The following is a 25298-nucleotide window of genomic DNA, read 5'->3' as shown; positions in this document are numbered from 1 at the left end:
CTAAGCTAAGTGCCTTCAATATATGAGACATATGAGGCATATAACAAAAAGAAAGGAAAGAATGGGGAAGAGTACTGTGATGACTCTTTAGTGCCACTACAGACAACCTCTCTTGTGCATAATAAAATTCACCCAGCCCACATAGTAAGGTGGACTGGTGAGAGGGAAATAAACTATACCAAAAATAATGACATACACAACAAAGCTGGTTATTCCTTCTTTGTGTGCGTACCTTGACAAAGAACCGTGAATAGTGGTGAGATATTGGGATTCAACCAGCCCTTGCAAACATGGAAAAATAGACACAAAATGATAATGATGATGATCTATCATGTGAAAACACACTGCTTCCAGCCACAAATCAATAGCTTAAAATTCATTATTTTTAAATTTGTTGCAACTTTCATGTAACATCCTCAAAATCAGAAAACAATAACAGGCCATTAACTACTCCTATTCCACCTGTCTGTAGAGATGTAGCTGACCAAGTTGGTGTAGGACAACTGAATAAGGAGTAATGGTTTCGTATCTTATCACCAGTCTTGTGCTGTATCCACGAACCAAAATATTTAGCTGTGGTCATATACTATGGCTATGTCAGGTAAACAGTGGGAGCACTATGTAACAGCATAGCCAAGTTTTCCAGCAAGCTAAGTCAATGATAGAAATATACATGTTATACTTTTATTCAACTAATTCTACCTTCACCACATCAAGATAAATTCAATATTAATGAATGTTTCTGTATCTCTGCAATTTTTATACTTAAGATTCCATTTTTGTGTATTTGTTTATTTCCAGGGTTAATGCAAATCAGACAGTCATTTGATCCAAGACATTCTAGGTGTAAACATCCTGTCCTTTTATCAAACATACTGTATCTAGGACTAGATAAGTTAATGTTTCCTTCCCTTTTTAAGATAATAGGGAGTGATTTAAGGAAAATATGGCTGTTATTCATAGCAGGTCAAGCATTTATGCAGATGCCTCCCACCTTCCTTTGACTTATATCCCATTCTTGTTGTTGATATTCATCATAATGATGACAATGATGATGTTAGGCTCTGAAATGTACAGTAGTTTAATCAAATCCATGAAACTACAAATAGCAGCTATGAACATGATAATGTTTATTTAATAACTATTGACACTTCCTGTTAAGGAAAGAAAACAACAAAATTGAAAGCTTTGATGAACTCAAAGGATTACATTTGAATAACATTATTGCATGCAACAATTAAAATACTGGGCAGCTATTGCAACTTTTCAATCATCTCTTTTAGACTTGCCAATCGCTTTTTTTATATGCATGTTGATAACTTCTGCTTAAGGTTACATTAATAGCTTCAATGGAATTTGAACAAAGAATTTCTGCTCATTTCATCTAAAACAAAATAACCACAACATAGAGAGACTGATCACCTACTGTTGCTTGTTGAGTCAGATCCTCTTCATCCATTTTGTCTTCATCAGATTCCTCATCCTTTGCAAAACAAGAAGAAATACAAAAATAAAATCAAATTCATAAAGCAATTGTTATCATGGACATATAAGCAACATACAAGATCACTAATAATAATAATAATAATAATAATAATAATAATAATAATAATAATAATAATATTGAAAATTTTAAGGAAGTAAAGAGCTATTTTTAGAGATGAAGTGTATTTAGCTAAACACACACAAATAATAAGAGAGAAAGAATCCTAGATAGAGAAGGAGGAGAAGTAAATGACAGTAGTTGGAGAGAGAGGAAGAGAGAATGAAAGAAACAGATGTAAGACTAAATTTTTCCAATAATAATAATGTACATGACTTGAGCTGTTTGTCTTGCCTTAGCCTTTGTTGTCCTCTTTGTTGTCCATACCAGCGCAATCGTCTCTCTTGCACACATATATACACATATATACAACAATAAGAAAATGGCGGGGATCAAGAGGTGGTGTTCATCAACTTTTAGACATTATATTATGTCTATTTATTTTTTTAAAAAAACCAATTATAACAATATACATACATGTATAACATATTATGCTTTACATATATAAAAAATACCAGTAATTATTAAAATATATAACGTAGAACATAGAAACTATTCTACTATTCTACTTTCTATGTTCTATGTTATATATTTTAATAATTACTGGTATTTTTTATATATGTAAAGCATAATATGTTGTACATGTATGTATATTATTATAATTGGGTTTTTTTAAGTAAATAAATATACATAATTTGTCTAAAAGTTGATGAATACCACCTCTTGATCCCCGCCATTTTCTTATTGCCATATAAATTAAGGGTGAAACAACTTTTTACCCTCACCCATTTATTACATTCAGTTGTTTAATTGCCATGCAATAAAAAACACTTGTGTATTAATAATTGGGTATTCTACCGGCAGTATATTGGATAGATATAATCCCTCGCTCGAATGATTTTCTAACGTGCCACCAACACAAATGCGAGAAGGCAACGCTGGTAACGATTACGCTCTAATGGTGCTATTTACGGGCCACTAGCACGGAAGCCAGACAGCTGCTCTGGCAATGAACACGCTCGACAGTGCTGTGAGTGCTCCACTGGTGCAGTGACCAGTCATCCAATATGGTTCAATTACGATTTCACTAGCCCCAACAGGTCTTCGCAAGCAGAGTTTAGTGTCCAATGAAGGAGAGGTTGGCATGGGTGCCAGTCGTTGGATTCAGTTCGATTTCGATTTCAGATTTCAAATTCACTTGCCTCAACAGGTCTTCGCAAGTAGAGTTTAGTGTCCAATGAAGTAAAGATACGAATAAGTGAGCTGGCTACACTTCTGGCAGAGGTCACAGCTTATGCTCTCACTTGGCTTGCCAAGTCTTCTCACGTACTGCATATTTCCAAAGGTCCCGGTCACTAGTCATTGCCTCGGTGAGGACTAAAGTTCGAAGGTCTTGCTTTACCACCTCGTCTCAGGTCTTCCGGGGTTTACCTCTTCCACAGGTTCCTTCAACTGCTAGGGTGTGACACTTTTTCATACAGCTATCCTCATCCATTCTTGCCACATGTCCATACCAGCACAATCGTCTCTCTTGCACACATATACATATACACACATACATATATATATATATATATATATATATATATATATATATATATATATAAAGTTGAAATTTACAGAAAGACAGAAGACAAAGACCAGTGTATAAACAAGAAGCAGATGTATTAGAAAGTCTTTTATGTTTCAAGCCTACTCTCTTCAACAGAAAGGAAAACGAGGAAATAAACAGAGAGAGAAAAAAAGACTTGTGGATTTAGTGGTCAATCATGGACGGATGAAGAGAAAACAGAATAAGAAAAAACAGAAAGTACAAAAAAGTTCAAAAAGGTTCAAACATCGTGGTGTACTGGAATGATTTTTCATAAACAGAAGAGTCTAGTGAAATCCATATGTATATCCAGTGGTAATCCAGGTGGAATGCTGGTATGTAGATGAGGAGAGGTGCAGAAAGTTCAGGTAGTAGTAAGTCCAAAGTGTAGGACATTAAAGTAGGATAAAACTGGTGCGACCACATGAGCGTACAATATATAGTTGAAATTTACAGACAAACAAAAGATGAAGACACATGTATTAGTTTGACGCTCAGGAAGGTGAGAAAGTCTTTTACATTTTGAGTCTACACTCTTCAACTGGAAGGAACATGATATATATATATATATATATATATATACGTTGTCTGATCAATAAGTATCTGGACCGTTGCCACTGTAATGAAGCCAAAGCACGCAGAGTGAAGCCGCCTGGCACAGATTGACCCTGTGTGCATGCCACACATGCACACAAAGTCCTAACATTCCAGCTCAGTTCTGCTGCTCACAGCACTACTTTGAAGTGTGCAGCACATGATCATTGCATTGACCATGACAGAAAAAGTCGAGCAGAGAATCTGCATCAAATTTTGCCAAATACTTAGCAATACCTGCTCAGAAGCCTATGCGAAGTTTTCAAAAAGTTTTCATTGTTCTCGATACAATCAAGGCGATCTTGTGTGTGTGTGTATATATATATATATATGTATATACTAGTAAAATCTCAATAAGAGATGAGAGTAGTAACTATACGAACAAGTAAAGTTAATCACCACATCAATATGGCTATTCAATGTTACTATTACAAGACCGCCAGGTAGATCTTCTGCCAACTGGTTATAGGTGCAGCATTTCACCCTGTACATATATATTGCCAGCAAAAGAGCAAAGCCCTACCACCCTCCAGCAGATAACCGGATTGCAAGACCAATTCAGTTTTGAGCTAGTTTTCTCATCCTCAGTCACGAACACCTGGTCACCAGAGAGATGGCCAGAGTCTGCTCTAGCAAGCAATATGTAGTAAACAAAGTGACCATCAGTCACGATTTGCAACAAGCAAAGTAGCTAGTTGTAAAATCTCAATAAGAGATGAGAGTAGTAACTATACTAACAAGTAAAGTTAATCACCACATCAATATGGGGGATTTTCAATGTTACTACTAGTTAAACCCCAAACTCTGGGGTTCACTTCTTTCAGTTTCCGGCAACAAGATTCACTCACAAGGCTTTGGTTGACTTGGGACCATAGTAGAAAACATTTGCCCAAGGCACTGTGCAGTGGGACTGAACCCAGAACCATGTAGCTGGGAAGTAAACATCCTGTCACACAGCAGCCACACCTGTCTTCCAAGAGGCAGATTATTTTCTTTGAGGTTTTTTGGGTTTTTTTTTTTTGATAAGTTAAACAAAATAAATATTGATGCAACTTTCAAATCAAAAATAACAACTAAATAATATAACTGTAATGTCTAGAGATAAGAACCACTGTTCTTTTGTACATGCAGGACCCAGAATGTACAGGTATAAAAATTGTCCTTGGAATAAAATTTTAACATTGCTACAAATGTGTGGTCATAAAGATCATAATGAAAGCTAATCTTCCAAATTAGCAAATAAAATTTCCATTAATGCAGGCTGTGTAAAGATGTAGGTATGGCTGTGTAGTAAGAAGTGTACTTCCCAAACACATGGTTCCGGGTTCAGTCCCTTTTTGTGGCATTTTGGGCAAGTGTCTACTACTATGGCTTTGGGCCAACCAAAGCCTTGTAAGATGATTTGGTAGACAGAAACTGAAAGGTGGTGAGCTGGCAAAACATTAGAACGCCAGGCGAAATGCTTAGTGGTATTTCGTCTGCCGTTATGTTCTGAGTTCAAATTCCGCCGAGGTCGACTTTGCTTTCATCCTCTTGGGGTCGATAAATTAAGTACCAGTTACGCACTGGGGTCGATGTAACCGACTTAATCCCTTTGTCTGTCCTTGTTTGTCCCCTCTATGTTTAGCCCCTTGTGGGCAATAAAGAAATAAGAAACTGAAAGAAGCCCATCATGTGTGTGTGTGTGTGTCCCACCACCACCAACAACTACTACTGCCTGGTAATCAGTATTGGCTTGTTTACATCCCTGTCACTTAGTAGTTCACCAGAAAGAGACCAATAGAATAAGTGCCATGCTTAAAATTAAATAAGTACTAGAGTTGTTTTTGTTCAACTAAACACTTTAAGGTGATGCCCCAGCATGATCGCATTCCAATGACTAAAACAAGGAAAAGGTAAAGCGTATAAGACTTTCAACAAATCTATTAAACTGAATCAAAATGAAAAGCATAAAAATGATTAATCTCTCACTTGGTTATCATTTGGTAATTTTCCTTTTACTGTTTTCATCTCATCTGTGTTTGTCTCATCTAAAAGAGGAGAAAACAAACAAAAGAAAAAAAGGGTTTAATTGAAGGAGACAATATTCATTTAAACAATATTCATTTAAACAATATATTATGGAAAAAAAATTACATAAAATGAAATATGAAATAAAATACTGTGAGGAGCTTTTGTCTCTACAAGTAACAAAGGGTTTCACAAGAAAACAAGAGAGCTTCCGTGTAGCTGCTTGACCTATTTGTAAGAGACAAATCACTCTCAAATGAAAGCCACCATCTTAAACAACAAAGGACACAGTAGATGATGTATCCCTAGAAACCCCTAAAAAGACAGGATGATCATGGCTTCAAATGATTGTAGATTTATTCAATAAACAAAGCAAGTTGTAGAAGGTAGAGAAAATGCAAACAGTAAGACCAAAGATGTAAATAGAAGAAAGTAAGAGCTAATTTTAGGATATCAAGCTTCATAGAGATGATAAAAGACTGCAGTATCTCCAGTAGTGAACAGTAGTAATTCAACAGAAACATTTCTTCCACATCGACTTCATTTTTATTTTTACTTTTTAATGACCAAATTATTTAATGATTTGAGTGAAATGAAAAGACTGGCTGCCACAATTCAAAAACAGGTTGTAAACTCAGTTTTCCAGGAGCTTATCACTCTACAGTTAGAAAGAAACAATTGAGTAGATGATGTGCATTTAACTTCCACAACACAGATCATAAGTTCATATAGACTGCAGGCATATTTGTTAGTAACAAAGCAATATATTTAAATCACTGTGTTTCTATTCATCTAACAAATTGGAATCAAAGAAGCTGCTAAATCACATAGGAATGTTATCTATGAAGAACTGATGTCTTCTCCAGAACCAGACACATGTCTCGCCCACTTAAATTCATGTAACTAAAATAAAACATTAGGCCTTTTAAAATTCCTCAACATTTTTGAGTTATTTACATCCTTTTATTCTTTTACTTGTTTCAGCCATTTGGCTGCAGCCATGCTGGAGCACCGCCATATCTAACTGTATTCTACAAGTACTCCTCAATAATGAAAATATAAAGTTTCTTTCTTAAGGAAAAAGAGTGAATTACTTGTGGTCTCTGATAATTCAGCTGTCTGCCTAATGACAGGGTTTTCAGTGGACATCTTCAACTTCTCAGGAATATGACCCCTCAATTTCTGTTGTGTTTTTGGAGTGCTATCTTTCTGTTTTTTCTTCTTCTTGCTTTCTTTAGCTGGACCAGAAGACTGTTAATGTGAGAAACAGGAAACAAATATAATTCTCTGATTGGCTGACAATGACAGAACTGTGTACCAACACTCTCCACTGCCAACACAAATGCATCTTTAGAAACAGAACTACATCTTAGGATATGTATGTCCAGTTTAAAAGATATAATAACTACAAGTATTGCACAAACCAAGCTTGTACATTCAGAAGTGATAAAATATGATATATTTGAAATACTTGATATGAATGTTGCTCTCAACCAATTTAAGAATCTCCTATCTGGTCATTTGATCTGCTAGTAATACTAGCTAAATGTCTCTGAAATTTCACTGTACCATCTTAAAAAAGGAAGGACACTTTACATAATTGTACAAACACTACAGGGTGTTTGGACTAAATTTGACAGTTTGCATAAAAGGAAAAAAAAACATAATAATCCAAAAAAAAATATTTTAAAATTCAAAAAATATCAACTAGATTATGGCTGGGAGGTAATAGTTTACTCAAAGTAGGCACCCTCAACTTCCACCATAGCCTCAAGACAGATCCAGAAGTTAGTGCATGCTTTCCTTGAGAAGGTCTTCAAATACCTCCTTGATCTTGGTCACCAGCTCAGTCTTGGTGTTGCAGGCTGAGCAGTTGGTATCTTTCTCAACCAAATCCCACACATAACAATCGATAGGATTACAATTGGGGGAATAAGAGAGGCCAGAAATCAGGGCTGGTGAAGTTGTAGAAATTCTCCAACAATCACTTCTGATCCTTTCCAGAGATATGGCAAGGAACCAAATCCAGCAGCAACCCTCTCCAGCTAGAGTTTGACCACAGTCCCTAGCAGCTTCCCGTAGCTATCTGAATTGACGACAATGATGGTAATTAAATGCTAAGTGATAATGCTGCTGACATGCATCATGAGACGTAGGACAATAAATAACCATAAATATTGACTTACAGCAAGCAATTCCATACGGAGGAGACGTTCTTCCTCATCTTGGTCTTTGTATTTCTCTTTTATCTTCTTCAACTTGTTCTTTGGGAAAAATAAAATGATTTAGTTGTGAATATAACTTTAGCACACCATCAACAGCAAGTACCACAATGTCAAACAATTAGTAATATTAATATTGTCAGTAGAGTCACCACATGCTGAATCTTTAGATTCAGCCACAACATTGACCATTCTTTATTCCCTTCAGATTATTTCTTAATTAAAGCTAACCTACATGCAAAAAAAATTAAATTTGCTTTGCTCTCTTTTACACCAGAATATTTTGTAAAAAAGAGATATCAATTCTCTCAATCGACTAATAACGCTAAGAAAATGCGACAAAACTAGTTTACTGGAAGTTAATTTCACTAGAGAAATGCATCTTACAAAATGATGCTACAAACTGATAGCAGTGAGATATAAACCCATAGCCTATAAGCTAGCAGTTTGATAATGCATACTTTAAGCATTTAAATTTCACTACTACTATAAATCTCTGAACATGATATCAATGGACCAGAACTTCACTTCATTTCTATAGATGAAGAATATTTTCTCTGGGCTGACTGTCAGACTATCACAGTTAACATTCCAGAACAACACAGTACCAACTTCTAACAGCTAAGAAAAGTAAGACATATAGAATTTAAGTATGCCAACCAAATACACAACAAAATACCTGTCATAGATTCAAGTCCTGTGAGCTATTGCTGTTCTTCAAGGAGTTGAACACTTCTTCAATGTTACAATTTTCACAGGTGACAACTACATTTTGGTTTTGAACAATATTTTGGCTTTGTTTCATATACTAAGGACCACTTATATTTTGTTCAGAAGCTGCACTAAAATGAGACATATTTTGTTTAGCAGCTGCACACGAATAAAGCATAGATGCATGAAGCTTCACATAATTCAGTGGCCAAATAAACAAAAGAGTAAAGTCCATATTTACTGCAAGAATTTCATATTAGCTACCCACAAATATATAATTCATAGGTAATAAGTTAAAAACCATCAATTATTGTAGGATTTGAAATCATGATAAAATGATACGATAATCCTTACTTCAGTAGATTTATTGGTAAAATAGAGAAATTGATTCACTCTAAAACAAAAATCATGTCATAAATACTTCATTGTGGATTTGACTCTCTTCTTCTAAACTTACCAACTCCTGAGAGAGATAATACTTCTAACCTAAAAGTATCAAAATTGCCTTTCTTGCAGCCATTATCAACATATCTCACTCCACCAAACAATCTTCCACTCTGGTTTCTGTATCTAGGATGGCCTAAACAAACTGTTGGAACTACTTTTTGTCTCCAAATCACAGCACACAGCATCACCAGACAACCTAATAACAAAATAAAAACTTACTCTTTTGCCTCTTTTTAAAGGTTCTTGCTTCACAGATGAAACAGTGCTTAATGGTAGCTAAAATTAGAAAGAAATAAAACTAAAAGTAAAGTCATGTTAATTAATATGTCAACAACAATACTAACATTCAAAGTTAACAGAGGTATTTGTTGTATTCTTACATCTATTTTGCTAATAATGATATGAATTATTTGATCAAATCAATAACAGGGTGACGAACTGTGTTCCTGGCCAAGACATTTAACTTCCATCTAACTGTAAATAGGTACTGTTTATTTTAAGGAAGGTTTCATGCTTTTCATTGTTTTTTTGTCTCCACTTTTTCCTACTTTTTCTGTCTTTAGTGTTTTAGTGATAGACACTGATAGACCTTCCACTCTTTACAGGTAGAGTCATGTGCTGTGTGAGTGTAGTAATGAATCTAGCAAGCAATCCACATGAGTAGCATACATGTGTGTCCTCACAATTATTGAAGCATGCCTAATCCCTCACTACTGCTTGACAACTGGTGTTGATGTGTTTACATCCCCATAAACTTAGCAGTTCAGCAAAAGAGACAAATAGAATAAGTACCAGGCTTAAATAGAAAATAAGTACAGGGGTCGATTAGTTTGACTAAAATTCCTGAAGGCATGGCTACAGTCTAATGACTAAAGCAAGATAAAAGATAAAAAACATTATCAAGTCTTGTATGGGATACATGTTTACATTGATGTACAGCAATGTTGAAAATACCACCGTTTTGTGGCCATTAGCTTAGTCTTCATCATTACACAGTCACTATGCCACAAATGCACATTGCTCTAACTCCATACATCATCACTATAAATTTGAGAACACAGTTTTCAATCATTGACAATTAATATGTAGTAGTGGTGGACAGTCTACCATGGAATTAGTACCCATTAGAACTTCATGTCCAACCATTGACTTTGAGACCAAAGGTATTGAACACAGAAATGAAGCAACTAACAATGAACTTGTACACTGGTGTACAAGAGAAGAGACTGTATGATATTGATGTGGCTCTCTTGCTATATAACTAGGGAAGCTGGTTACTATATTGTAGTCATTAGTTCAAATCTCTCACACAACGCACAACTCTACATGCAAAAAGTGAAAAGCACACACACACACATTTTCTAGTTACATATCTCTTTTTTAATGTTAATATGAATTGGACATTATCTGTTTCAAGAACGAATGCTTTTGCAGCTACATGGATAGCACTCTTACTGCTAATCAGTCAAGTGTGAAACATCAACGGTGGTGTACACTACCAATCAAGTAGACTGAAGCAAGTAATGTGACTTTTATTGAAGTTGAACATGATGACTGTGTGCAGCAAGATTTGAACTAATGACTACAATATCTGTAATCTAGTAACCAGTTTCCCTAGTTATATAGCAGAATGCACAATTCTCCTGAATGCTGGAATGCTAAGTCAATTCATAGCAACATTCAGAAACGTAACACCCAACACAAGATAGACACTATAAAATCAAATCAATACTAACATGTTGACAATAGGTAGGAAGTTTCTGTCTTATCAAAATCAAAGTCACATGTAGCTGGGCCAATAAGATGCAATGCTATCTATCTAGGTTGTAGTAAATCTTGTGGCAATTTGGTATACTTGAAAAGACACATCAAGTAAAATTGAAGCCATCCATAAAGGCATATCCTTTATGGCCATGCCCCCATTCCTTCTCCCAGCTGAGAGGTCTTTGTCTTGCAAGTGCTGGAACCACATAAAATGCACTCATATTAGTGCCATGTAAAATTCTCCCATATGCTGGTGCCACATAAAATGCACTTATGCTGATGCCATGTAAAATGCACTCATGCCAGTGCCACGTAGGATGCACTTGTGCCAGTGCCACGTAGGATACATCTGTACCAGTGTCACATAAAAGGCACCCACCAGACTCTGTAAAGTGATTGGCATTAGAAAGGGCATCCACCTATAGAAACTATGTCAAAAAAGACAATTGGAACCTAGACAGCTCTCCAGCTGGCCAGTTCCTGCTAAACCATGCAACACTTGTTAGCATGGAAAACAGATGTTAAATGATGATGGTGATGATGATATATAGCTGTAAAATTCTCCCTTTCAATCACCTCCTATGAAGTCATAACTAATACCATCTGTAATGGCAAGTAAGGATTGATCTCATGATCAACAGGACCTTAACGCTTACAGATATTTAGCCTCACAGAAGCAGTTTTATGGCTAATTGAATTTAAATCACATAACAGGTGGAGTTTACAGTTCAAATATTACTGTTGTACTCATTGTTATAGTTAGAAGCATATTCTTCAGACATGTATATTTTCTGAAGAGATCATAATAATTCTTATTTAAGATATATACTGTTATTTAAAACTAATAAGAAGGTTTCCACATACATTTTCACTGTTGGTCTCACAAAGGTCTTCTTTCAGTCGTGTTGAAGATGTGACTTCAGTTTTCTCCTGGTCAATCATTTCAGCTGAGTTGTGACCTTGCCTTTTACTTTTGCGTAAATCTCTGCAAATAAAAGTGAATATAAAAACAATTAGACTAAATATATATTTACCTCACAATCAGAATACATATATATATATATATATATATATATGTATATATATATATATATATATATATATATATATATACAAGGACCAACTCAAAACAATACTGAAAGTCGCCACTAGACTTCAGCCTAATCATCTGAAACACAAGTCCAAGATCATACCAAGTAGTTGTGTTCCATCACCAACAGAACCGAAAACTTCAAAACCACCCGAACAGAAAAGGAAGAAATCAAATGTCAGGAGAAAAACACTCAACAACATCAACCTCATACTCCACTAACACTGCAATGCAGTCAATGCTATTGAGTTTTCTGTGCAAGAATTGATCTACAGAGTCATCAATGCCATCATTATCAAGGAAGTGTTCAGCAAAGAAGAAATTAAATTCTTAGATAAGAGATAAAGCTGTTGCCAACAACAATATATATATATATATACATATATATAGACACATATATGTATGTACATATATATATATATATATATGTATATACATATACAAATATATACATATATATATATATATACATACATATATGTATACATGTACACATATATACATATACACATACAAATATATACATATATATATATATATACATACATATATGTATACATGTACACATATATACATATACACATATATATATATATATACATATACACATATATATATACACATATATATACATATATATATATACACATATACATATATATATATATACATATATATATACATACATATATATATACATACATATATATATACATACATATATATATACATACATATATATATACATACATATATATAAACATACATATATATAAACATACATATATATATACATATATATATATATATATATATATATATATATACATATATATATATATATATATATATATATATATATATATATATATATATATATATATATATATATATATAATTGATTTTAATCGATTTAAATTTCATTTCTATTTGAAAATTAGTTATGAAACATGTAGTCATTTTATTATCTTTATCTTATGATATTTACTTTGTTTTATATTATACTCATTTATTGTGCTTTTAATTGTTAATTTTTCTATATGTGATAGTGGATTTTCATCGATGAGTTCTTGAAACTTGGTTATTTTCCCTAAAACTATATATTTTATATTTCTGTTACCGATTTAAGCATTTAATCTCACGGTTTAAACACTGCTGTGTCTCATTCAACTTTGTTTCTAAGAACCCAAGAAACCTAACCAGCATGATGTACTGCTGCCTGTTCCTCTCTCTCGCTCTCTCTCTCTCTCTCTTCCCCTCTCTCTCTGAATCACTACTTTCTTTACCCCACTTCCTCTTCGACTCCTACATGTCCCCACTCCACCTTCCAATCTTCATGCCAATTCGTATTGGAATTTCTATGCTGATAGAACCCAAGAAGAAGCTCACGAAACTCTCGGTACGCACGCCCTCCCACCCCCTCCACCAGTACCGGAAGTTTAGATCATCTTCCATCCTTAGCTGTCTCCCGCGAACATTGCTAGTGACCTTATAACTCCCCTCCCCTCTTATCGACCTTATAGCGCATAAAGATTGGGTAGTATATGAAGGTTGTAGGTATTGTTTTGTTTTATGAATTCTGCCAAATGCAAGCTTTCTTTTCAGGTACACGACACTGCTTTTCCCCATCCCAGGGTCAGAATTGGCACTCTCAAAGTCGGCACACTGAAAGGTAGGTCTGGTGAGATTGTTGAGATGCTTGAACGGCGATGCGTAGATCTGTGCTGCATCCAGGAAGTACGACGGAGAGGAGGTTTTGCGAGGTTCCTCACAAGCAAAGAACACAGGTACAAGATTTTCTGGGCAGGGAACACTGACGGGGTCGGGGGCGTAGGAATACTTCTAGCAGAGAAATGGATTGATAAGGTAATCGAGGTAGTTAGAGTATGTGACAGAGTACTTAAGTTTAGACTAGTGCTTCATCATAGATTAGCTACTGTCATCTCAGCATATGCCCCTCAACCGGGGCTCCCGGATGGGCTGAAAGACCAATTCTATGACACCCTCTTGCAAACTACCTCGTTGACGAGTGACAGGGACCTTCTCTTTGTGGCTGGAGACTTCAATGGTCATGTCGGACATCGTGCTGGAGGCTTCCATGGCATACATGGAGGCTATGGCTTCGGTTCCTGCAATGAGGAGGGAACCAGACTGCTGGAGTTCTGTGATGCAACCGATCTTATGGTCTGCAATACCAACTTCAGGAAACCTGCCAGTCACCTAGTCACCTACCAATCTGGCAGACACTCTAGCCAAATTGACTACATCCACGCCAGAAATAGGGAAAGAGGGCGGCTTATAAATGCCAAAACCTTCCCTGGCGAAGAATGTACCCCACAACATAGATTAGTAGTTGGCGACTTTGGGATCAAGGCAAAATGGGTGCCCAGAAGTAGACCGGCGTGGAGGAGAAGGGTGTGGAAGCTTAAAGACCCTGCAAATGGACAGAGACTTAGAGACAAGTTACTTGAAGCTTTTGACGAAATAGAAGGGGATATAGCATCATACAACGTGGAAGACAATTGGAGATTTCTGCGGAACAACCTGCTGAGAGCCACCGACCAGATCTGTGGCTGGGGTAAAGTCTCTTCTCGACCGAAAATAACGTGGTGGTGGAACAAGGAGGTAGACAGGGCTATTAGACAAAAGAAACAGGCTTGGAAAGACTGGAAGAACGGTGGTAGCAGGGAATTGTACCAATATGCCAGAAGGGAAGCTAGGCGACAGGTTTATTTAGCCAGAGGGGAAGCAGATAAGAAAAGATTTGCCAATGTTCTGCGCCGTGAGGACCAAAGACTTGAGGTATTTCATGTTGCAAGACAGTGTAGGAGAAAGAATAGTGACATCATAGGAGAGAAATGTGTCCGCATGGATGATGGTACGCTTGCACTAAATGAGGCTGCAAAGAAAGAGGTATGGAGATGCCACTACGATAGATTGCTTAATAAAGAGAATGAATGAGAGAAAGAAAGTCTGCCATATGTCGACCCAACAGAGGGACCAGCTATCTGAGTTGACAGTACAATGGTAGATAAAGCAATTAAGAATATGAAGACAGGGAAAGCCCCCGGCAACATCAGGAATCACTGCAGAGATGCTCAAAATATCTGGCAGTGTCGGCTATAGCCTAGTCACCCGTATTACGAACCAGGTGATACACGAAGGAGTCATACCCAATGACTGGTGTAGCAGCATCATAGTCAACTGCTACAAAGGTAAAGGTGACGCTTTAGATACAAATAATTACAGAGGTATCAAGCTTTTAGATCAGGTAATGAAAGTCACGGAGAGGGTCATAGCTCAACTGCTTAGGGAGCGAGTCAGTTTAGATGAGATGCAGTTTGGGTTCGTGCCTGGGAAAAGCACCACTGATGCTATATTTCTGGTAAGACAGCTTCAGGAGAAATACCTAGCCAAGGATAAACCTCTGTACCTGGCTTTCGTTGATATGGAGAAAGCCTTTGACAGGGTCCCCCGATCTCTCATCTGGTGGTCAATGAGGAAACTAGGGATAGAAGAATGGTTAGTGAGAGCTGTGCGAGCCATGTACAGAGACACTGTCAGTAAGGTGAGGGTTGGCAATGAGTACAGTGAAGAATTCCGGGGGGAGGTAGGGGTCCACCAAGGTTCTGTCCTCAGCCCCCTCCTATTTATCATAGTCCTCCAGGCTATAACAGAGGAATTCAAGACAGGATGCCCCTGGGAGCTCCTCTATGCTGATGACCTTGCACTAATTGCTGAGTCACTATCAGAACTAGAGGAGAAGTTTCAGGTGTGGAAGCAAGGACTAGAATCAAAGGGCCTTAGAGTCAACCTAGCTAAAACCAAAGTCCTAATAAGTAGGAAGCCAGACAAAACACAAACCCCTTCGGGTAGATGGCCCTGCTCGATCTGTAGAAAAGGAGTGGGTAGTAACTCTATAAGATGCACCCAGTGCAAGCTATGGACACATAAGAGGTGCAGCAATATCAAAGGAAGGTTAACTAGGAAGTTAGTTTTTGTATGTAGCAGATGTTCAGGAGCTATAAATACTGTGCAGAAAACAACTTCTGCCACATTCCAGGGAGAAAAACTAGAAGTGGTTGATAGCTTCCGCTATCTTGGTGACCAAATTAGCAGTGGGGGTGGGTGCGATGAAAGCGTAGCTGCTAGAATTAGAATAGCCTGGGCAAAGTTCAGAGAGCTCTTACCTCTGCTGGCGACAAAGGGTCTCTCTCTCAGAGTAAAAGGCAGATTGCATGACACATGTGTATGAACAGCCATGCTTCATGGCAGTGAAACATGGGCTGTGACTGCTGAGGACATGCGTAGGCTCGCAAGGAATGAAGCCAGTATGCACCGATGGACGAGTAATGTCAGTGTGCATACTAGACAGAGTATTAGTACCTTGAGAGAAAAGTTGAACTTACGAAGCATCAGTTGTGGTGTGCAAGAGAGACGATTGCGCTGGTATGGTCATGTAGCGAGAATGGATGAGGATAGCTGTGTGAAAAAGTGCCACACCTTAGCAGTTGAGGGAACCTGCGGAAGAGGTAGGCCCAGGAAGACCTGGGATGAGGTGGTGAGGCACGACCTTCGAACATTGGGCCTCACTGAGGCGATGACTTCTGATCGAGACCTTTGGAAATATGCTGTGCGTGAGAAGACCCGGCAAACCAAGTGAGACCTAAATCTATGGCCTCAGCCAGTCCACTTATGCGTACCTTCCTTCATTGGACACCAAACTCCACTTGTGAAGACATATTGAGGCAAGTGAAATCGAAATTGAGTTAAGTTGGACACTAAACTCCACTTGCAAAGACCTGTTGAGGCAAGTGAAATCGAAATCGAGTTAAATTCGACGACTGGCACCCATGCCAACGCCGTCTCCTTCATTAGACACGAAACTCAGGTTGCGAAGACTTATTGGGGCAAGCGAAATCGAAATCGTGATGGTACCTGTGCCCAGCGTCGCCTTTCTCTCACTTGTGCCCGCAACATGTGCATGAACTTGCGAGTGGGATCGTTGCCGGTGCCCCTGGACTGGCTCATGTGCGGGTGACACATGAAATGCACCATTTTGGGCATGTCCGTTGCCAGTGCCGCCTGGCTGGTCTTAGTGGGATTTTCGATCGAGATCGTTGCCAGTGCCCCTGGACTGGCTCTTATGCGGGCGACACATGAAATTTTTCGAGCGAGATCGTTGCCAGTGCCCCTAGACTGGCTCTTGTGCGGGGCCGTCGTAGGATTCTCGAGCGAGATCGTTGCCGGTGCCCCCGAACTGGCTCATGTGCGGGTGACACATGAAATTTTTCGAGCGAGATCGTTGCCAGTGCCTCTGGACTGGCTCATGTGCGGGCGACACATGAAATGCACCATTTTGGGCGTGGCCGCTGCCAGTGCCACGTGGCTGGCCTTCGTTGGATTTTCGAGCGAGATCGTTGCCAGTGCCCCTGGACTGGCTCTTGTGTGGGTGGCACATAAATTGCACCATTTTGAGCGTGGCCGTTGCCAGTACCGCCTGACTGGCCTTCGTGCGGGTGATACGTAAAAGCACCCACTACACTCTCTGAGTGGTTGGCGTTAGGAAGGGCATCCAGCTGTAGAAACTCTACCAAATCAGATTGGAACCTGGTGTAGCCATCTGGTTTCACCAGTACTCAGTCAAATCGTCCAACCCATGCTAGCATGGAAAGCGGACATTAAACGAAGATAATGATGATGATATATACATACATATATATATATACATACATACATATACGTATACATACATACATACATACATATACATACATATATATATATCATCATCATCATCATCGTTTAAAGTCCGCTTTCCATGCTAGCATGGGTTGGACGATTTGACTGAGGACTGGTGAAACCGGATGGCAACACCAGCCTCCAATCTGATTTGGCAGATTTTCTACAGCTGGATGCCCTTCCTAATGCCAACCACTCAGAGAGTGTAGTGGGTGCTTTTACATGTCACCCGCACGAAGGCCAGTCAGGAGGTACTGGCAACGGCCACGCTCAAAATGGTGTATTTTAAGTGCCACCCGCACAAGAGCCAGTCCAGGGGCACTGGCAACGATCTCGCTCGAAAATCCTTACACATGTCACAAGCACAAGTGCCAGGAAGGCGACGCTGGGCACAGGTGCTATCCCGATTTCGCTATTCGCTTACCCCAATAAGTCTTCGCAAGTTGAGTTTCGTGTCCAATGAAGGAGACGACGTTGGCACGGGTGCCAGTCGTCGAATCTAGTTCAATTTCACTTGCCTCAACAGGTCTTCGCAAGCGGAGTTTAGTGTCCAATGTAGGAAAGGTACGCATGAGTGGGCTGGCTACACCCCTGGCAGAGGCCTTGGATTTAGGTCTCACTTGGCTTCCCGGGTCTTCTCACGCACAGCACATTTCCAAAGGTCTCGGTCAGAAGTCATCGCATCGGTGAGGCCCAATGTTCGAAGGTCGTGCCTCACCACCTCATCCCAGGTCTTCTTGGGCCTACCTCTTCCGCAGGTTCCCTCAGCTGCTAAGGTGTGGCACTTTTTCACACAGCTATCCTCATCGATTCTCGCTACATGACCATACCAGCGCAATCGTCTCTCTTGCACACCACAACTGATGCTTCTTATGTTCAGCTTTTCTCTCAAGATACTTACACTCTGTCGGGTATGCACACTGACATTACACTTCCAGCGGAGCATACTGGCTTCATTCCTTGCAAACTTACGCATGTCCTCAGCAGTCACAGCCCATGTTTCACTGCCATGTAGCATGGCTGTTCGTACACATGCGTCATGCAGTCTGCCTTTTACTCTGAGTGAGAGTCTCTTTGTCGCCAGCAGAGGTAAGAGCTCTCTGAACTTTGCCCAGGCTATTCTTATTCTAGCAGCTACACTTTCAGCGCACCCACCCCCACTACTAACTTGGTCACCCAGATAGCAGAAGCTATCAACTACCTCTAGTTTTTCTCCCTGGAATGAGACAGAAGTTGTTTCCTGTTTGTTTACAGTGTTTATTGCACCTGAACATCTGCCACATACAAAAACTAACTTCCTAGTTAACCTGCCTTTGATATTGCTGCATCTCTTATGTGTCCATAGCTTGCACTGGGTACATCTTATAGAGTTACTACCTACTCCTTTTCTACAAACTGAGCAGGGCCATCTACCTGAAGGGGTTTGTCTTTTGTCTGGCTTCCTACTTATTAGGATTTTGGTTTTAGCTAGGTTGACTCTAAGGCCCTTCGATTCTAGTCCTTGCTTCCACACCTGAAACTTCTCCTCTAGTTCTGATAGTGACTCCGCAATTAGTGCAAGGTCATCAGCATAGAGGAGCTCCCAGGGGCATCCTCTCTTGAATTCCTCTGTGATCGCCTGGAGGACTATGATAAATAGGAGGGGGCTGAGGACCGAACCTTGTTGGACCCCTACCTCTACCTGGAATTCATTACTGTACTCATTTCCAACCCTCACCTTACTGACAGCATCTCTGTACATGGCTCGCACAGCTCTCACTAACCATTCTTCTATCCCAAGTTTCCTCATTGACCACCAGATAAGGGATCGGGGGATCCTGTCAAAGGCTTTCTCCATGTCAATGAAAGCTAGGTACAGAGGTTTATCCGACCGACCGACCGACCGACCGACCGACCGACCGACCGACCGACCGACCGACCGACCGACCGACCGACCGACCGACCGACCGACCGACCGACCGTACGTACATACATACATACATACATACATACATACATACAGGGGTTGGACAAAATAATGGAAACACCTAGCATCATGGCATCATAATTTTGAAACATCTCTAAAACCGTCAAAAGCTTGTTTATTTTTAAGTTTTTGATTTATTATTAGTGTTGCTTAATATGTTTGGCTAAAGTTGCTGCTTCTTTTCAGATATCATCAGAAAAAGGTAATTAAAATTCATTAAAATGACAGATCTATCAGACATTCAAAGAAGTCAAATTGTTGGTGCTCGTATGGCAGATGCATAGTAACGAAAACAGCCGAAATGTTTAGCATATCAAGAATTACCGTCTTGAAAGTAATGACAGCTTTTGAGAAAGAAGGAAAAACCTCCTCATCAAAACAAAACTCTGGAAGAAAACTAAAATTTACAGATAGGGACCATCAGACACTTATGCAAATTGTTAGAAAGGATCACAAGAGTACAGCTCCCAAAATTACTGCAGACCACCTCGGGAACCCAGTTTCCACAAAAATTGTTCACCGAGAGCTGCACAAAGCCGGCTTTCATGGGAGGGCTGCAATCAGAAAACTACTACTTTCAAAAACAAATGTTGCAAAGCATTTAGAGTGTAGTAAAAACCTACAGAAATTCTAGTCACATTAGAACAAAAAAGTGTACTTCTTATGGGAGACTTCAATCTGCCCAATGTCAGATGGCCCGAGGGCCTTTCTCTCCCAGGAATGACACGATGCAAACAAGGACAGGTGAAGTCCCTCCTGAATGTCATCAACACTTTGTACATGGAACAAATAGTACTCCAACCAACAAGGGCAGGTAACATACTGGATCTCTGCTTCACAAATAATATGGATCTCATCCATAATGTGAAAGTGACACCAACACAAACTCTCGGATCACAACATGGTAGAGCTGACCATGTACGGACCAAAGGAAACCATGGACATGCAGCCTACAAGAAACTCTCAGAATCTTTCCAGCTTGAACTTCCATAAGGCAAACTGGAAACAAATTGATAAAGAGATCCTCAAACAAAACTGGCCTAAATATCTCTCCTCACCGGACATCGACATGAAACTTCAACAATTTATGTCTGTAATGCAAGCCATATGCTACAAATGTGTCCTGGAGAGAAAGGCCACTGTATACAAGAACAAAATCAACAGGGAGAGGAAAATTCTTATGAGACGGCGTACAAAAGTTTCAAATCACCTAAACAAGCAAATTGAAAACAGTGAAAAGTCCCGCCTCAAAATACAACTGCTGGAGATTTAAAAAAATCTGCAACTCTCCCATGAAAAAGAAAGAGCAGACAAAGAAGCCTGGGCTATAGACAATATAAAATCTAACCCCAGAGATTTCTACAAGTTTGCCAAAGAAACAGCTTCAGTGCACTGCAGGATAGGGCCACTCCTTGAAAAAGATGGTACACTCACAGGAAACCCAAAAAGGATAAGTGAAATACTAAATGAGAAATTCAAAAGTATTTTCACTCCACCCCTAGGGCAATCCAACTGACTTTTCTACCACTGCAGATAAAAAAAACAGAGGCAATGATGATTGATTACATCAATATAAAGGTAGACAATGTAATAAGGGCTATAGATGAAATGAACCCAAACTTGGCTACTGGCCCTGATGGATTCTCAGCAATCCTTCTAAAAGTATGTAAGCGAGTCCTAGCAAGACCACTGCAGTCCGTCTTTCAGAGCTTCCTTGCAACTGGCAAACTTCCAAGAAAACTGAAGGAGGGTAAAATATGCCCTATTCATAAAGGAGGTAGCAGAGCAGAGGCCAAGAACTACAGACCTATCTCTTTGACCTCACACATCAGAAAGGTCATGAAGAAAACTAATCACCTTCCTTGAAGAAAATGACTTGCTGCCTGACACCCAACATGGTTTCCGACCAGGAAGAAGCTTCCTGACTCAGCTCTTACAACACTATGACTGGATGCTGAAACAGCTGCTCAACCACTCAAATATGGAAGTGATATATCTCGACTTTGCAAAGGCCTTTGATAAAGTCGATCATGGAATGATATGTCACAAACTGCGTGATCTTGGCATAGTTGGAAAATTGGGAGAATGGCTTTTAGACTTCCTGAAGGAGAGAAGTCAGGTGGTAGTAGCCAATGGAGCCACCTCCTATGACACGCAAATACTGAGTGGTGTTCCGCAAGGCACTGTTTTGGGACCACTACTGTTCGTAATGGCCCTCTCAGACATGCCCTCAGCCACACAGATGATACAAAAGTCCCACTGGTAATACAGAACCCTGAAGACACTATGCACCTGCAATGTGAGCTGGATGAAATATACAAGTGGGCTGAAAAGAATAGCATGCAGTTTAATGTTGTAAAGTTTCAAGCCTTGTGTTATCAGCATGCCAAACTAAATGCAGTACCCATTAAATACACTGGACCTGGAAGGACTGCAATCCCAGAAGCAGAGACAGTGCGAGACCTGGGCATTTACATGAGTAATGATGCATCCTTTCATGTGCATGTTGCTAAATTGGCAATGAAATGCAGGCAGATGACCGGATGGATTCTTAGAACTTTTAGAACAAGAGATCAGGAAACCATGATGGTCCTCTGGAGGACACTTGTCCTAAGCCACTTTGACTATTGCTCTCAGCTATGGTCACCAACCAGTGTCAAATAAATCTCAGAACTTGAGGCAATCCAACAAAGCTACACAAAGAAGATAGCCTCTATGCAGTATATAAGCTATTGGGAAAGATTCAAGAGATTAAGACTCTATTCCTTAGACCGTAGGCGAGAAAGATATGCCATAATATACATCTGGAAGATCCTGGAAGGACTTGTCTCAAACTTTAGCATCGAAAGTTACACAAATACTAGAACTGGGCGCCACTGCATAATGCCAAGGACTCCAAATTTGCCATGAAGATGTAGGACAAGATACTGCAATAGCCTGGGCTTCAGAGGTCCACAGCTCTTCAATATCCTCCCGAAGGACCTGAGAGACCTGCATGCGGTGGATGTAGGCATCTTCAAAATAAAGCTGGACCTCTTCCTGTCAAGTGTCCCAGATGAACCAACTTCCAATTTTAGGACACTGGTCACTATCATGGCTGTCTTTTTGTCAACTTATTTTCCCCGAGGCACCCGTGGATAGTGGTAAAAATCGATTTTCAACCATAACTTTTACCGATTTCCAATTTGTAAGTTTGCTAATATGAGTTAAGTCACCTGTCTAGCAATGGCGAGAAAGAAAAACAAAGGGTACATTTTCAGATTAACACCTGCGCAATTTTCACTAAGAGAAAAAACTCGGATTTTTTGTATGGGATCAAGTACCCTGACCTCTTAATATGCTGTAAATCCCTTAGGGCAAGGTCTTCCCTAACCCCTCCTGGAATCATTGAAAATTTTGTTTTTTTTCGTTGAATGAATTTATGTGACCTAATATGCTACAAAACCTTTTTGAGGGTCCAAAAAACATGGTGGGGTGAGGGTGAAGCCTCGGAAATTTCACCCCCCACCCCCACCATTGATCTTTTCACCCATACGATTTGCACTGAAGAAAAAAATTAAAAATCGGATTTTTTTTTTTTTTGCATGAAATCAAGTACCCCGACCTCCTAATATGCTGCAAATTGGGAAAAAGGGGTAGGGCAAGGTCTTCCCTACCCAATCCTGGAATCATTGGGAATTTTTTCTTTTCGTTGAATGAATTCCTGTGACCTAATATGCTACAAAACCCTTGTGGGGGTCTGAAAAACGGGGTGGAGTAAGGTGGAAGCCTCGGAAATTTTACCCACTCCCAACATTTTACAGAAATAAATTTTCCAGAGTATTTAAAGGACATTTAGCAATTGGAGAAGGGACACCTTCGAAAATATGTTTGCTTTTTTCGTTGTTTGAAAAAAAAAAGTTTGTTTTCTGTCTTCGTCTTTATGTTTTCGTTTCTCATTGTGTTTAACATGTTTTTGTGATGTCCTGTACCCACATATGCTTGTATGTATACATATAGATGTCGGTATGTACATATATGTATGGATATATGCATATAATTATATATTATTTATGTTATTATATGATCGAACACCCCGCATTGCCTCCAAGTAAGTTTTATCTTATATATCTATATACACATATCATTATTTTAATGTCCGCTTTTTCAAGCTTACATGGGTCTGATAAAATTTACTCAGGTTTTTCTACAACCAGATGTCCTTCCTATTACCAACCATCTTTCCAAGTAAAGTGATAATTCCCCATACCCAGGGATGCTTCCATGGAATATTGAAAGTCACAGCTTGTATGGCAGTGATATTTATTTACAACTTCCACACAAAATCAAGACAAAATGACAAACACACACACTCAACCATTTACATACAAGGATATATACATATATATCATCATTGTTATCATTTAACATCCGTCTTCCATGCATGCATTGGTAGGACAGTTGACAGGATCTGGCCAGGTAGAAGATTACCTCAGGCTACTGTGTCTGATTTGGCAAGCTTTTTATGGCTGGATCCCCTTCTTAATACCAACCACTCCACAGAATGGATACAGTGCTTTTTACATGGCACCAGCACAGGCAAGGTCAGTTTTGGCATGAGTTTTACAGCTGGATGTTCTTCTAAATGCCAACTATTTTACAGTCACCAGCAGGGTCACTAAGTAACTTGCTAGACAAGGAATTTTAAGAGGGGAGGGGGCAGTGGAAGAGGGGATCTTGTGTCAGATGATGAAAGGTTAGAGTGTGAGAGAAACAGAGAGGCAGAAACAGGTGTCTTGCTATAGAGGAGGTACATGGTTACCCTGCCAGAAAGAGAAAGCGGGAAAGGAAGAGAGATGGTGAGGCAGAGAGAAAGAGGAAGAGAAAGAGGGGGAGAGAGCAGTACAAGAAAGAGGACAGAAACAGGTGTGCTGATGCAAAGGAGACACTTAGTTACCTAGCCAGAGGGAGAAGCAAGAGAAGGAGAAAGAAAGTGATCAAGAGAGTGATCCTAGCTATCTTAGAGACCACCAGATAAGAGAGTAGAGGATTCTGTAGAAAGCTTTCTCCAGGTCGATGAAAGCTAAGTATAATGGTTTACTTTTGGCCAAATACGTTTATTGCAACTGTCTCACTAGGAAGATCGCATCTGTGGTACTTCTCTCAGGTACAAAACTAAACTGCATCTCAGTTGAGCTATAACTCTCTCTATAATTTTCATGACCTAATCTAGCAGTTTCATACCTCTATAGTTGTTTCTAAGGCATCACCTTTATTCTTGTAGCAGCTAATAATATAACTACAACAGTCTTTGGGGATGACACCTCCTGAATAATTTGATTTAACTATTTTAATCAAAGCGGATATTTTAATCATCTAGGCAGTGAGACTCAACGGTCCAGGGGCTTTCCCAGTCTTCATTTTCTTAGTGCCTTATCTATTATACTGCTTTCCACTGTGATGGCTGGTCCCTCAATTGGTTCAATATTTGAAAGACTCTCCTTCTCCCAAATATTCTCCACATTTAACAACCTTTCAAAATGGCATCTCCATGCATCTTTCTTCTCTGAGTCACTAAGTGCAAGCATACCATTATCCATTCGCACACATTCCTCACCCACCACATCTCTATTCTCTCT

At 39.2% G+C, this 25298-nt stretch overlaps 1 protein-coding gene across 1 annotated transcript in view; it reads right to left on the bottom strand.

Annotated features, from left to right (window-relative positions):
• LOC106876981 (ribosome quality control complex subunit NEMF) overlaps nucleotides 1-25298 on the bottom strand; it is a 119267-nt gene that overhangs the window by 13024 nt on the left and 80945 nt on the right. The window contains exons 25-30 of the mRNA XM_089359819.1: nucleotides 11747-11867; nucleotides 9338-9394; nucleotides 7925-8002; nucleotides 6833-6989; nucleotides 5700-5758; nucleotides 1427-1483 (exon numbers count right to left, since the gene is read on the bottom strand). Of these exons, the coding sequence (XP_089215945.1) occupies nucleotides 1427-1483; nucleotides 5700-5758; nucleotides 6833-6989; nucleotides 7925-8002; nucleotides 9338-9394; nucleotides 11747-11867 (529 nt within the window). The remainder of the gene's footprint in view (nucleotides 1-1426; nucleotides 1484-5699; nucleotides 5759-6832; nucleotides 6990-7924; nucleotides 8003-9337; nucleotides 9395-11746; nucleotides 11868-25298) is intronic.

Source organism: Octopus bimaculoides, chromosome 11 (assembly GCF_046866305.1).
Source record: "Octopus bimaculoides isolate indiv1 chromosome 11, ASM4686630v1, whole genome shotgun sequence".
Taxonomy (NCBI): domain Eukaryota; kingdom Metazoa; phylum Mollusca; class Cephalopoda; order Octopoda; family Octopodidae; genus Octopus; species Octopus bimaculoides.
The sequence above is the reverse complement of the archived record's forward strand: the minus strand, read 5'-3'. Positions and strand labels throughout refer to the sequence as shown.